The following is a 16,047-nucleotide window of genomic DNA, read 5'->3' as shown; positions in this document are numbered from 1 at the left end:
CACTGCCCGCTTTGTGGTCCTTTTTCATGTAAATTATATGCCATTACCCTTCTTAATAGTCATTTCCCATTTTAAAAATGTTATATATAAAGGATTTGAGCACCTGTAGTAAATCCATATTAACCATTTTTGGTAACTACTGTATTAGCTAAAGAATCTGTTCTCAGTTACAAAAATAAAATATGCATAATTATAACAGAGTAAAAAAAAAAAAAAGAAAGACAACAGAGCCATGTTCACAAAGTATATTTTTGTTGTATAAAAGAGAAGAAAAACAAATTTTAAAAGCTAATTTGAATACAAGTTAAAGGTTAACTGTACCAATGCAGTTACACAGTTAAGTACATCTATCATTTCCACCCGAAGCCGAATGAAAGAGGCAATTGCACTTCCAACCTCAAAAGGTGCTGATTAGGTGGTCTGGCTGCCGAAGTCTACCCCCACTCCGTGACATAATCTGCTCACAATGAAAGTTGTCCCTTCCTCTCTGTTGCTACATGTTTGGTGTGGACAAGGGAGTGGGACCCCTATAGCCATATAAAATAATTCATGTTATGCCAGAAGCCCTGCTTCCATTTATAGTAAAATATAGATAAAAGATCCCATAGTGTACTAATCAAGCTGTAGAGTGGGGAAGTTGGGCAAACAAAACAAAAAATCAGCACCTCAAGATTGTAGGTGCACTTCATTGTTCTAAATAGACTGTAGAAGCTAATACACACTTGTCAAGTTCACCTTATCTCTTTTAAATTAGTCTTGTGCATATGACATTCAAAAGTACGCAGTTCTCATTACATACCAGCAATGGTGCACTGGTGGGTGCAGGGGGGGAGGGGGTGTGTGGAGAGAGGGACACGCAGTACTGTAGGTGTGTAATACAAACTGTGTTTTTTTTTTTAACTTCATATGCACAAGACTAATTGAAAGAGATAAGGTGAAATTGACAAGTGCCGTATCAGCTTCTACAATCCTTTCTGATCATTTACCACTATACTGGGATACTGAGCATGTCAGCATAACACCAAGCTACGCACATGCAATCAGCCCTGCATGCTAAGCTAGTGCACTGACACTTGAGTGACTGCCATTTACTTGTTCTACTTACTGGCACTTGACTGTTTTCCAGGGCTGTGAGAAGCAGACCAAAAGAATAGTGGCATTGACTTGTGTATTCATCTTGAATTCTCATCCCTCTGCTATCTTATTTTCTTAATAATAACAGTAAAATAAGACCCAAATGTCATAACATTGTTCAGCACACCAATACATTAGATGGAGGGTAATTTGGCAAAATATGTATTCATTTATTGGGAATGTAATGTTAGCTGTGATGTGATACACTAATCAGCCAGATCATAAAACCACATGCATAATGTTATGTATTGTGTAGGTTCCCACTGTGCAACCAGAACAACTATTACCTGTCGAGGTATAGATTCCATAGATTCTCAAAAGTTCTCCTGTAGTATTTGGCACAGACCTTCGTGCCAGATCCTTCAAGTTGCTAGGTGGCTCATCAATGGATCTGACTTATTTTTCCAGCACATACCACAAATCAATGACTCAATGGACCCTGCCATCCACATACTGTAAATAGGAAGCAAACTCTTAGACCAGGCCACCGTATTCTATTGCTTAGATGTGATGCTTTTGTGCCAGTTATAGTCAGCTTTTGTGGTGGACAGGGGTCAGCATGGGCACTCTGACTGGTCTGCCGCCCCATAACTAGCAAGCTGTAATGCACTGGGCCCTCACACCTTACTCTTGTGGCCAGCATTAAAGCGGTATTGTCACCATGAAAATCAAATTTCAACAGCAACTGGTCTGAGTGTATTAAGTGATAAAGATGCTAGTCCTGCATTCAAAACTTTTTCTGCTGTTATGGTTTGGAGTTATCACATACTTTAGGAGCACTGGCCCTAGTGCCAAACAGTGCCAAAAAGTTGAATGCTGGGAGTTTTTTTTTAATGCTGGGAGTTCTTTTTATCTATAATATATTCCTCCTCTTCCATTTATTTCCCTGCCTAGCTGATCACTTGTGTTTACAAGCAAGGCTGAGGTGACTCAGTGATTGGATGTGTAAATAAAATAAAGACTCTGGGAGGAGGGCAGCTAATGAATACACAATGAGCAAGAGAAGGGAGGGGGGGAAACAAGAGTCAGGGAGGATATGATGTCAGCATTAAGCTTGGCAAGATGGCCACTGCCTAGAGTAGGATTCTCTGCTTTTCCTTTATAAAATTCACAGGAATTGTTATGTGGTTAGCACAATACATCTGTTATGTAAGTAGAAGTAGTATTTATCTACTTATATATGTGTTTTTTATTTCTAGGTTAGCATGGGTGTCGCTTGTTCTTTAAGTTTTAATCAATTTGTGCCACAGTACATCTTCTATGGCACCTAATAAAACAGACTAGACATTATACCCATGCACATCAGTGAGTTCACTGTAGTCCTTCCTTGAACCTCTTTCGGCAGGTCCTAGCCATTGAAAACACCCACAAGTCATGCCATATTGGAGATGTTCTAACCCAATTATTACGATCTGGCCTATGTCAAACTTGCTCATATTCTTACACTTTTAATTTTTTCCTGCTTCCAACAGAGCATCTTTATTTACTGTCTAATATACTAGCACAAGTGCCAATTTTAACAAGATAATTAGTGCTATTCACCTTTTAGTGTTTTTTTTTTTTTTTATGTGGCTGATTATTGTATTATTATTATCTATGTAGCGCTGAGATCTTCCACTTCGCTTCTACAGTGCGTAGTCATATCTATGTGTACATAAGCTAGACTGGCAATGAACTATGGGTCATCCTGCTATAAAATGCTTTTAGGATTTTGACCTTAAGTCATGTACATTCATTCTAAATTGATACAATATAAGCATATTGCTAAATTTCTAAAACTAAGGAAAATTTTGAAAAATAAGTCCTTTAAACAGTCAGTCCAACCAAAAAATGTTTTCTTCATGCTGGACAGGCCAATCACATCAGCGAATGATGTCCTTTGTAGAATTTTGCAGTGATTTCTTAGTGTACACTCCATGATGACCATGTTATTTCTTCTAGTTTAAGCATACAAAAGAATGCAGAAGGTAATATTACAATAATAACTGTGAGACTCCACGTTAGGGGGAGTGTGCTGGGACTTTGGATATATCACTGCTGGATCCACAAAGAGTAGAATGGAAAGGGTATATCAGTTTGTGAAGATCCACCCATAATTAAAATGCAGTTTCTGGTGGACCCCTTTTTTAATGCCCCAAATAAAGTTTTGAAACAAGACTGTATAGAGTCTAGACAAAAAAAAAAAAAAAGTGTAAGGAAACCAGCTAACGTCCTATTTTTTCTGAATCTTACAAAAAGACTTTTGATGGTAATTTCCTCATATTAAGTTAGACACATTTTAAACCCATCTGGGTCAAAGCCTGGAGTCCTGTAAAATATAAAGAGCTTAGGTCACATACAGCATATGAGGATCTGTGGAGGTAATTTTACAAAATGTTCTTCACCCAGCACACTATTTCTTTTTCTTGCCTTCCTCTACTGTCTCAATTTCTCCTTTTAAGAAGAAAGCTGGGTATCGGAGGCAACGATAGGCCAACAGCTGCATTCCCAAAGTGTATGCAACATTCAAGATCATAAACTCCCACCAAGATTCTAGAGGTACACGATAAGTATATGGAGTCCTGTGGTATATGGATGATCCTGTGTGGGCAAACTGGGCCTAAAAAAAAATCAGCATAGAGAAAAGTTAATCTTTCAATATAAGTACTACAAAAATTATAATACATACAGAAAATTAGATAGATAACGCACACATCAGTGCATAGCAGGATTCATTTTAAAAGCATGTCCAGTGCTGCCCATAATTATTCATACCCTAGGAAAATTTTGACTTAAAGTTACTTTTATGCAACCAGAAAGTAATTTTTTGACGAAAAATGTCATGGGCGTTTCCCAAAAGATACTAAGACGATGTACAAGAGGCATTATTGTGGAAAAAAAAAAATGTCTCAACTTTTATTTACATTTGAGCAAAAAGCTTCCAGTCCAAAATTATTCATACCCTTTTCATTAATCAATAGAAAAGCCTTTATTGGCTATTACAGCAATCAAAAGCTTACTATAATTGCAGACCAGCTTTTTGCAGGTCTCCACAGGTATTTTTGCCCATTCATCTTTAGCAATGAGCTCCAAATCTTTCTGGTTGGAGGCTCTTCTTGCCATCACCCAGATCTTTAGCTCCCTCCACAGATTCTCAATTGGAATCAAGTTAGGACCTTGGCTGGGCCACTCCAAAACGTTAATGTTGTTGTCTGTTAACCATTTCTTTATCACTTTTGCTGTGTGTTTTGGGTCACAGTCATGCTGTTATGTGAACATCTTGTATTTTTTTAATACTACTTTGCACTGTAGCCACTGGAATTTGAAAACATTTAGAATGGCCTTGTAGCCCTTTCTTGACTTGTGAGCAGCCACAATTTAGGGGGAAGGAGGTGCCTGGAGATGGCAGCCTCGGCAGCTTGCTCTGTCTTTTTATGTTTGTTTTATGTATTTTTGTTTTTCAACATTGCCTTGTGCAACCCAACCCGGATAACCTTCACCAGTGAACAACTACTGAGCATTCGGAACATAGCTAAATATAATCTACCCCTGGATATTTCATCTACTCTTGATCTTCTGAGGATCCTAACCAGAGCAGCTACTGTGCTGAATCAGGCAGTGAAGCTTAGAAGAAGAGGCAAGCGCTCCGGGATCCAGGCTCGCTTTCGACGCAGAGGACTGCGCTCTCCACTACCTGGAATCATACTCTCTAATGTCAGTTCCTTATGTAACAAACTAGATGAGTTTCAACTACTTATCAGAACAAAGAAGGACTTTCATCTCTCTGCTGCTATTTGCTTCACAGAAACTTGGCTATCTGAGCTTATTCCAGACAACGTTCTGCAGATTAATGGATTTACATTCTACAGATCTGACAGAGACGCACTTATTTCTGGCAAAACCAAAGGTGGAGGACTCTGTTTCTATATTAATGATAGGTGGTGCACGGATGTTACAGTTATTAAGAGGACATGCTCGGCTGGGCTGGAAACACTCTTCATAAACTTCAGACCCTACTATTCACTCTGTGAGATCCCTTCATTTATTTTGGTTGCTGTATACATCCCTCCACAAACATGTATGCAGCCTGCGCTCCAAGATCTCGCAGATCAAATCACTGAGGTGGAAAGCGAGTACCCCAATTCTTTTTTTATCATACTAGGGGATTTCAACAGTGCTAACCTTTCCAAAGAACTCCCCAAATACAGGCAACACGTCACAAGCGCAACTAGAGAAGGTAAGACACTTGATTACTGTTACACTACGACTAAGGACTGGTATCACTCTATCACTAAGGACTGTCAGCAGGGCAGCTTCGGGGAACTCAGATCATGCGGTTGTACAGCTTATTCCAACATACATTCAAAGATTAAAAACTGCCAAACGTGTCGTGACCACAATTAAGAAGTGGACTAGCGAAGCTATAGAAAAACTACAGAGCTGTTTTGATTTGACTGACTGGAATATATTTAAAGAATCCTCCAGTGACCTAAATGAATACACTGACGCTGTGACATCATATATTACCTTTTGCGAAGAGTCCTGTATTCCCACTAAAAAGTGCATCGGTACAACAACGATAAACCCTGGTTTACATCACATCTTAGGAAGCTGCGCCTCGATAAAGAAAGGGCATATTGTACAGGCGATAAAGTCCTCTACAAAGCTGCGAAATACAAACTGCAGAGAGCAATTACTGACACAAAAAAAGATTACTCTAAAAAACTTGAGGAAAAATGTTCCACGGCCGACTTGTCCTCAATATGGAAATCTCTACATGAAATTACCAACTACAGAAAGAAATATCCACATTCACTACACAACCTGCAGCTTGCAAATGAACTGGTTACATTTTATTGCAGGTTTGACATTACCAACAAAAGCCAAACACACCAAGTCAATTTGCATCTCCGCAACAGGCAAACTGAGCACACCTCCAGCCAGCCAACGTCTCCACCCCCTGAGGTGCCTCAGCATCTTCACAACACAGGAGGTCAGACACAATCTGCTAACCTGTCCCTAGATGTGCATGCTCTACCAACATGCCAATCAAATGTAAACAAACTCTTCAAAAGATGTAAAGGAAATAAGGCACCTGGACCAGACGGTGTAACTGCGAAATGTTTGAAACTCTGTGCCGATCAATTAGCGCCTGTATTCACAGACATATTCAAATCATCCCTGGAACGCTCAATTGTCCCTGCCTGTTTTAAAAGCTCAATCAATGTTCGAAATAAAAAAAAAAAAAATCAAAACCTACATGCTTAAACGATTACAGGCCTGTTGCCCTGACATCATTGGTTATGAAAGCATTCAAAAAACTGATAATGGCTTATCTAAAATCCATCACAGATCCCCTGCTGGACTCTCTGCAATTTGCCTACAGGCCTAATAGATCCGCAGATGATGCCGTTAACATGTGTATGCATTGTGTACTACAGCATCTAGACACCCTAGGAACCTACACCAGGATTTTATTCATATATTTCAGCTCTGCATTTAATACCATAATTCCAACACTGCTACACAGAAAACTCTCCCAGCTACACATACCTGAATCCATCTGCAAATGGATAACCAATTTCTTAACAGACAGGAGACAGCGTGTTAGACTTGGTAAACTCACATCAAGCTCTCTGACAGTCAGTACTGGTGCACCCCAGGGCTGTGTGCTTTCCCCACTGCTCTACTCACGTTATACCAATGACTGCATCTCCACAGATCCATCTGTTAAGGTTCTGAAATTTGCAGATGACACAATACTAGTTGGTTTCATACAAAACGGGGACGCGTCTGCATACAGGCATGTAGTGGGACAGCTTTCCTCCTTGTGCAGTAGCAACAACTTGGAACTAAATGCTCTCAAAACCATGGAGATGATAATAACACCTCCCCTTAACCATAAATGGATCCACAATAACCCAGGTAGAGTCATTCAAGTTTCTTGGGTCCATGATCTCAAACAACCTAAAATGGGATAACAATACGACCACTATTGTCAAAAAAGTGCAGCAGAGGATGTACCATCTACGGCAGCTGAGACAGCTTGTCCTACCTAAAAATCTAATGGTGCAGTTCTACACTGCAATCATCGAATCCACCATAACATCATCTATGACTGTATGGTTCAGCTCCTGCTCAGCATTAGAAAAGGGAAGGCTGCAGCGCATCATCCAATCAGCGGAAAGGATAATTGGCTGTGGCTTACCTTCCCTGCAGGATCTTTATGCTAGCAGGTGCAGAAAGGGAGCAAACAAAATTGCCTCTGACCCCTCTCACCCAGCTCACTCCATCTTCCAGTGCATGCCTTCAGGAGTAAGATTACGGTCAATCGCAACTAAAACTTCTAGACACAGGAATAGATTTTTTTTCTCAGGCGGCAGCTATACTTAATGCTGAACCACGCTAGAGCTGCTAGGACTTGAAATTAATCAGCACAGAACTGAAAATGAACAATTCTCACCTTGCTTACTGTCACTATACTCACATACTGTCCTTGACTTGTAATATACATACTGTCTGTCCTTGTATTTTTTTATTTTTTTTTTGGTGTTTGCGTTTGTTAAGCAACTGCCAAGACAAATTCCTTGTAGGTGCAAACTTACTGGGCGAAATAAATTGATTCTGATTCTGAAATGTGCAGCAAGGGCTGCTCAAATCCGATCCAGGAGACATCCGGATAGTTGCTATCCGGATATCTCCCAGTAAACCTGTGCAGGGTGGGCGGGGGGGGTCAATCTTACCTGTCTGACGTCTTCTTCGTCCGTCCCTCGGCACCTCCCACGATGCGCTCCACGTGCGTCACGTGATTACAAACACTTCCTCCTTCAACCCGGAAGGAGGAAGTGTTTGTAATAACGTGACCGCCGCTTGGACCGCATCGTGGGAGGTGCCGAGGGACGGATGAAGAAGACATCAGACAGGTAAGATTGCCCGCCCATCCCGCACAGGTTTACTGGGAGATATCCGGATAGCAACTATCCGGATGTCTCCCTGGTCGGATTTGAGCAGCCCTGTGTACAGCCGCAGGTCCTCACTGAGCTCCTTTGTCTTAGCCATGACTGTCCACAAACCAACTGCAGAGAGCTGCTGTTTTTCACCTGTTGAGTTGATTAAAACAGCTGTTCCCAATTAATCAGGGTAATTAGGATAGCTTGGACTATTTGGAATGGTATAGAACTTTTTATTTTCCCACAGACTGTGACAGCTGAATAATTTTGAACTGGACACTTTTTGCTCAAATGTAAATAGAAGCTGAGAATCTTTTTTTTTTTTTGCACAACAATGCCTCTTGTACATCGTCTTATTATCTTTTTGGAGACACCTATGTCATTTCCTGTCAAAAAATGTCTTGCTGGTTGAATAAAAGTAACTTTAAGCCAAAATTTGCCAGGGGTATGAATAATTATGGGCAGTACTGTATGTGTCAAACACATTCAAATCAAGTTTTAAGACTGAATAGCAATAATGGGTGATTTACTAAGAGCTAGATAAAATTGTGTACCTTTCAAACATTTAATTGTGATCATAAAATATTACGTTCGGTTTATTTTTTTTCATCCTCTCTATTCATGACTGAATGGCTGTAGTGAACATAGCTTGATATATAGTAAAACCCATCTTCCCACACCCTGTCACATCCGCAAATATGATGAACAGTAGTTCACGTTATAATGAGAAGCCAATTGCAGTGTGAGTGTGTCACTTACCGTCCCTCCTGCCATCCATAGTGGGAGGGGGTGTGGCTAGGCTGTCATTCATTCTACCTCCTGTATCTACCAGTAAAGGGTAGAGGGGAGTATGACCCCCCAGGGGCAGTATTCAATCACTTTGGCTCCTGGACGATGCATGGCAATCCATAAGGTGGTGTAGTCATGTGAGAGCCACATTTTAAAAGCAATGTTTGTAAATATATTACATTACTTGTGCACTACTACACATCTGTTTTTCAAAGGGGGTAGGGACACAATATAAAGAGATCGTTTTTTTTATATTTTATTTAATTTGGCTTTGACATCACTAAGATTCTCCTCGAGTAAATCACTGCTATATTTTGCATTGAAAACACACAGTGTTTTTTTTATTGTTGTCTTGTGTCCCCAAAGAGATTTAACTCCATCTCTCTCTGTGCCCCAGCAAAAAACTCTTAGGGGCATGGACAGCAGTAAAAACCTGTCAGAAGGTCTACATTTTCTCCAGTACTTTCTGGAGTTATTCCTTCATATATTTAATTTGTGATAGTCCACCCGGGACCCCATGCTGATATTCTATGCGTGTTCACCTTCGACTATTTCCCTCTCCTGCATTCCTGTTTAAACCTCAAGAAAACACAAGAAACGTTTTCAATTATTCAATTGTAAAACAGTTCTAATGACCAAATAAAAAAACTCTCTAGAATTATAATCAATGTTATTTGGCCAAATAAGTTGCACTTACAGGGAATTGTTACAATAGAATTAAACATATTATAGTAAACAATCAGAATAACAGAATTAGCTTCACCCGTTCCGAGCAACTGAACAATCCCCACTGGAAATACCCTCACAGGCAGGCCCAGAAGATCCATACCCAGAGGTTTGCTTCAGATTCAGCTACCTGCTCATTAAATTATGAATCACCAGTGGTACTAGGGCTGATTCACCATCCAATGAACAGTTAGGTGACACAGGAGACTGCTTTTTCTGAACCAGGAAATATTAGGACTCCTGCCTAGCTACCGAGTAAACAGGCCGCATGTAAATTACAAGACAGGATCAGCAGAATTGCAAATTCTTCACATGCATTTATTTAAATTCCATACTTGGCAATACTGCAAAAAGTCAATACTGACTTTATAAAAAAAAAAAGGTATCATTTCTTGCTAGGAACTTCAATCAAAAACGAATATCTTCACAGCGATTCGACATTGGACAGCTGAGCCAACAGATAGTGTAAGGGATATTTTTTCCTTTTATTTGGTATTTATGTTTTATCAGACTACATCTATATTTAATTACTTCCACAGAAATACACAATTCTAATGCAGCATATTGTAAATCTTGGTGAGATTTTACTAGGAGGGAAAAAAAAAGATCCAGACATCAATTCAATTTCCCATTTTAATTGTCTGACACAGACACATCAAAGAAATGATAAGAAAATCCTGGCATCTTTTAAAGCAGGAACCGTATTTCAAACTCATTATCTCCCATTCCTTGAATCATTTCAGAAAATGTAAATCTTTCATTTTAGCACCTAGCTCAAATCGAGTCTCCCAAAAGACAAAAACAAACGTTTACTCAAAAAGGAAGTAATTGGCTGTTTTAGATGCAGTCACTCAAAATGTTTATGATTGCATCAACACTGCTGTACAGCATGCCTACAGCCTGCTGTGGTGTGTCAGATGTAGAGGCAGTCTCAGCTCAGCAACACCCTGCTGCTCTATATATCCAGAGCATTCCAGCTACGCAAAATGGGCAGGGGGTAAAGCTATGTTTAGAATATAGTAGTATGGATTTGTCAGGAGGAAACAATAGCAATCTGACAAGGTATTTCTAGCCTGCATGACTGAATTCCCTTTGGCAGAACATAGCCATCTACTGTACATCAGACCAACAGTCATACGTTTCCCACCTGATACAGATGAAAATGGCTGCCTGTGGCAAGTGTCATCTCAAACTTACAGTTGAGGCAAAAATTATTAGCCCCCTCAGGAATTTAGGGAACATTTTCCCAATGTTTGCAGCATTGATGAAACTTGATATATTCAATCATTCACCAGACCGCAAGGGAGGAGGGGTAGCTCTGTGCTTCAAATCCAGTTTGAACATTAAACCCCTCGATGTAGCCCCAACCCACTCCTTTGAGTGTCTGGCAGCTCAACCCTCAGCTGAGAAAACACACATATTGCTTGTCTACCGCCACCCATGGTGATGGCTTAGCCTTTCTCAAGGAATTAGCAGAACTTGTATCTTGAATAACACTAAAACACCCTAGGTGGATAATTCTAAAAGACTTTAATGCATGTGTGGATACACACTCCTCCCAGTTAGGAAGAGAGCTACTTCTTTTTATGAATGAACTGGGCTTCTCTCAAGCCATCAATCTCCCTACCCACAAAAAAGGCCACACCTTGGATCTCATTTTATTCAAGACTTTTAATATCCATGGTGGAAATTAAAACAGTAGTTTGGTCAAACCACCACACCATCCACTTCTCCCTTACAGGACCAGCTACAAAAAAAACACAAATTGAAAGAACTAATAAAATATTGTTCCTTGAAGGGTTTGTCACCCCAACACCTTCAGAACAGCCTCAATCTTGATGGACGGACAGATCATAACTTACATCTCGACTCTATGGTCCTTAAATATAACCACTAATCCTAAACTGCTTTTGACTCCATAGCTCCCTTATGCATTAAAGAGACTCTGTAACATCAGAAACATCCCCTGGGGGGTACTCACCTCGGATGGGGGAAGCCTCCGGATCCTAATGAGGCTTCCCACGCCGTCCTCTGTCCCACGGAGGTCTCGCTGCAGCCCTCCGAACAGCCGGCGACAGACCCGACTGTCAAATCAATATTTACCTTTGCAGGCTCCAGCGGGGGCGCTGTCGCTGCTTTTGGCTCGGAACTAGACGGAAATACCCGATCTCCGTCGGGTCCGCTGTACTGCGCAGGCGCCGGAGACTTGCGCCTGTGCAGTAGAGCAGACCCGACGGCGATCGTGTATTTCCGCCTACTTCGGAGCCGACAGCCACCAGAGCGCCTGCGCACGAGCCGGTAAGGTAAATATTTACGTCGCCGCTGTACGGAGGGCTGCAGCTAGACCCCTGAGGGACCGAGGACGGCGTGGGAAGCCTCATTAGGATTCGGAGGCTTCCCCCACCTGAGGTGATTACCCCCCAGAGGACGTTTTGACGTTACAGATCAACTTTAAATGTTCCACACTGTTACATCACGCTTGCTGTTTTGACAAGTCTGTAAAGGAACTAAAGAAAGAGGGGCAAAGACTGGAACAACAGTGGTGCAAACATCAGTCCTCTGTAAACAAACATTCCCTAATTGCTCACCTAAAAAATATCAAATACCGAACAACAAGAAAAAGTCCTCATTCCTGTCTCAGGAGATGCAAATGCAGCCAACAAACCTTCCCTGCTTTTCCGCACAGTTGGCAATCTCTGCAACTCATCTTGCTGGAAATCCAGCATCAGACCTTCACAGGACCTGTGTGAGAAATGTGCCCACTATTTCTCAGTCAAAGTCTCCTCCATACAATCTGCCATTCAATTCACAGCACTGGAAACCTATGCAGAGCCATATAAAGGATGCAAAAGTAGCTTACCACCACAGTCTGATTTCAAGGTAATTACTGAAGAAGGTATCTTGGATATCCTCTCAAACTTTGCCAGACTACCTGCGACGTGGATCTTGGCCCAACGAAGTTCCTGTTAAAATGCTCTGAACTATTTAGACCAGCATTTCACAAAATAATCAACTGTTGCTTACAAGCAGGGAGGTTTCCCTTCTGTCTGAAAGAAGCAATCATCAGACCGCTACTCAAGAAACCATCCATACACCCAGCTCTAAACAGCTACAGACCTGTTTCCAACCTACCCTTTCAGGGAAAAGTTATTAAAAAAGGCTGTCTATGTCTAACTTGAAGCCAGGATCTCAAGAAACAACATCCTTGACCCTCTTAAAGAGAAACTCCGACCAAGAATTGAACTTTATCCCAATCAGTAGCTGATACCCCCTTTTACATGAGAAATCTATTCCTTTTCACAAACAGACCATCAGGGGGCGCTGTATGACTGATATTATGGTGAAACCCCTCCCACAAGAAACTCTGAGGACCGTGGTACTCCTGGCAGTTTCCTGGTTGTGAACCTTGTTGCATTGTGGGAAATAGCTGTTTACAGCTGTTTCCAACTGCCAAAAAAGCATGCAGCAGCTACATCACCTGCCAACAGTGAAAATGTCACCAAGTAATAAATGTCAGAATGTAAATCAGGGATTTAAAAGATTTTACAATGGGCAAACACTGACTAAATCATTTATACATAATTATTGTAAAAATGCAGCACTTTTTTTATTACATTATTTTCACTGGAGTTCCTCTTTAAATCTGGTTTCCGAAAAGATCACAGCTGTGAAAAACAAAATTAGCTTACCTGGTAATGCTGTTTTTAATAACCCTCCAGGACAGGTGCTACATATGAGATTCGGGCCCGCCCCCAACAGGAAACACAAAGGACTAGCTCTCTATAAGTTCCACCTCTAATCTCTACCTGCCAGTACGTCCCAATTAACTGTTCCGATAGAATACCCCACATATTACATAAATCTATACTTACAACTTACATAAACACATGTTTACAACATACCGTTATTTACGTGCACGTATAAGTCTTAGGGTGGGTCACCTGTCCTGGAGGGTTATTAAAAACAGCATTACCAGGTAAGCTAATTTTGGTTTTTTCCAATAACCCTCCAGGACAGGTGCTACATATGAGATGATATGCAATGAACAACACTAACCATAGGGAGGGATCACAGCTTGAAGAACTTTCCTTCCAAAAGTCTGTTCTTCCGCAGATAGTAGATCCAACCTGTAGTGCCTGATGAAGGTGTTAACCGTCTTCCAGGTTGCCGCCTTGCAGATGTCGGTTGCCGTAGCTCCAGCTCTGTAAGCCCAGGAAGTTGTAACTGACCTAGCTGAATGTGCTGTTATATCCTTTGGACATGGTACCCCTTTAAGTCTATATGCTTCATTAATGCAGATCTTGATCCATCTTGCTATAGATGCTTTGGACATACTTTTCCCTCTTGTTGCTCCAGAAAAATTAATAAATAATGCTGTAGACTTCCTGAATTCCCTTGTTCTGTCAAGGTAATATAGTAAACATCTTCTGACGTCTAAGTTATGCCATCTCATCTCTCTGGGATCAGTGGCGTTTTTGCAAAAGGATGGCAATACAATCTCTTGCATCCTATTGGACATAGTAGCTACCTTTGGCAAGAATTCACTTGTCGTCTTCAGGACTACTCTATCATGAAAAACCACACAAAAAGGTTCGACTGAACTCAGGGCTTCCAGTTCACTTATCCTCCTTGCTGAAGTCATAGCTATGAGGAAAATTGTCTTAATGGTCAACAACCGTAATGAAATACTGCTCAATGGTTCAAACTCATCACTCATTAGAGCGTTTAAAACTAAGGTTAAGTCCCATCTCGGATATGAACGTTTTATTACTGGTCTGGATCGTTCTACTTATTTCAGAAATCTAATAACTAATGGTTCTAAGGCTAACCGCCTAGTAAGAAAAACTGAAAGGGCTGCAACTTGCACCTTTAATGTACTTAATGCCAGCTTCTTGTCAATACCGTCTTGCAAGAATTCTAATACTGTCGCCAGTCTATTGGATCTCAGACCTACCTCTTTTTTCCAGTTACAAAAGGTCTTCCAATATTTTAAATAAATAGTTCTTGTAACCTTCTTTCTACTATTTAATATTGTTTTTGTCACTCTGTCAGATAAACCTCTTCGTCTTAGGATTTGCCCTTCAGAAACCACGCTGTCAGCTGAAGATTGGGAATCTGAGTCAACTCGCCTTCTTTTCTGAGTACATTGTGTCTGTCTCTCAACTGGATCGGTCTGTCCACCAACATTGAATTTAGTATTGGGAACCAGAGTCGCTTTGGCCAATTGGGTGCAATCAATATTAGATACATTGCTGTTGCCTTTAGTTTCTGCAATACCATCGACAATAGAGGGATTGGAGGAAATGCATAAGCGATCTGGAAGTCCCATGTCTGGGCCAATGCATCTACTCCTAAAGCTCCTCTTGGGTCTAGAGAGAAGAACCGGGTGCAGTGCGTGTTTTCCCAGTTGGCAAATAGATCTATTTGGGGATGTCCCCATTTCTGTGTCAATTCTCTGAATATTTTTGGATTTAGACTTAGCTCTGAATTTGATAGTTTCTTTCTGCTTAACCACTTGAGGACCCACCCTTTACCCCCCCTTAAGGACCAGCGCTGTTGTAGCTGATCTGTGCTGGGTGGGCTCTGCAGCCCCCAGCACAGATCAGCGTGCAGGCAGAGCGACCAGATCGCCCCCCTTTTTTCCCCACTAGGGGGATGATGTGCTGGGGGGGTCTGATCGCTCCTGCCTGCCGGGTGTTGCGGGGGGGGGCACCTCAAAGCCCCCCTCCGCGGCGAAATCCTCCCCCTCCCTCTCCTACCTGGCCCCCCCTTGGAGATCCGGGCTGCACAGGACGCTATCCGTCCTGTGCAGCCAGTGACGGGACGTCCCCTGTCACATGGCGGCGATCCCCGGCCGCTGATTGGCCGGGGATCGCCGATCTGCCTTACGGCGCTGCTGCGCAGCAGCGCCGTACAAATGTAAACAAAGCGGATTATTTCCGCTTGTGTTTACATTTAGCCTGCGAGCCGCCATCGGCGGCCCGCAGGCTATTCACGGAGCCCCCCGCCGTGAATTGACAGGAAGCAGCCGCTCGCACGAGCGGCTGCTTCCTGATTAATCAGCCTGCAGCTGGCGACGCAATACTGCGTCGCTGGTCCTGCAGCTGCCACTTTGCCGACGCGCGGTATGAGTGCGCGGTCGGCAAGTGGTTAATAGATCTGCCATGGTATTTAGTGACCCCTTGAGATGTACTGCTGAGATTGACTGAAGATTCTGCTCTGCCCAGTCTAGTATCTGCAGCACCAGCCCTAAAAGCTGTTCTGATCTCGTTCCTCCCTGTTTGTTCAAGGACATTACTACTGTAATGTTGTCCGAACGTACTTGAAGATGCTGGCCGTTTAATCTGTGTGTCGCTTGTATCAGTGCTTCCTTTACTGCTAGCAGTTCCCGGAAATTTGATGATTGAGACATTACTTCCTTTGACCAAGTGCTCTGTAAACAGATGCCTTCTATATGGGCCCCTGCCTG

The 16,047-nt window shown here is 41.9% G+C and overlaps 1 protein-coding gene across 3 annotated transcripts in view; it reads right to left on the bottom strand.

The window, feature by feature from the left end:
• Positions 1-231: 231 nt before the first annotated feature.
• The window catches only part of TM6SF2 (transmembrane 6 superfamily member 2), a 101,941-nt gene continuing 86,125 nt past the window's right edge, over positions 232-16,047 (bottom strand). For all 3 annotated transcript variants that reach the window (XM_068234184.1, XM_068234185.1, XM_068234186.1), the window contains one exon: positions 232-3,733. In XM_068234184.1, coding sequence (XP_068090285.1) covers positions 3,527-3,733 — 207 coding nt within the window. In that variant the 3' untranslated portion in view covers positions 232-3,526. The remainder of the gene's footprint in view (positions 3,734-16,047) is intronic.

The sequence above is a fragment of the Hyperolius riggenbachi genome, chromosome 1, assembly GCF_040937935.1.
Source record: "Hyperolius riggenbachi isolate aHypRig1 chromosome 1, aHypRig1.pri, whole genome shotgun sequence".
Classification (NCBI taxonomy): Eukaryota; Metazoa; Chordata; class Amphibia; order Anura; family Hyperoliidae; genus Hyperolius; species Hyperolius riggenbachi.
Note: the sequence above shows the minus strand (reverse complement) of the source record. Positions and strands in the feature narration are given on the sequence as shown.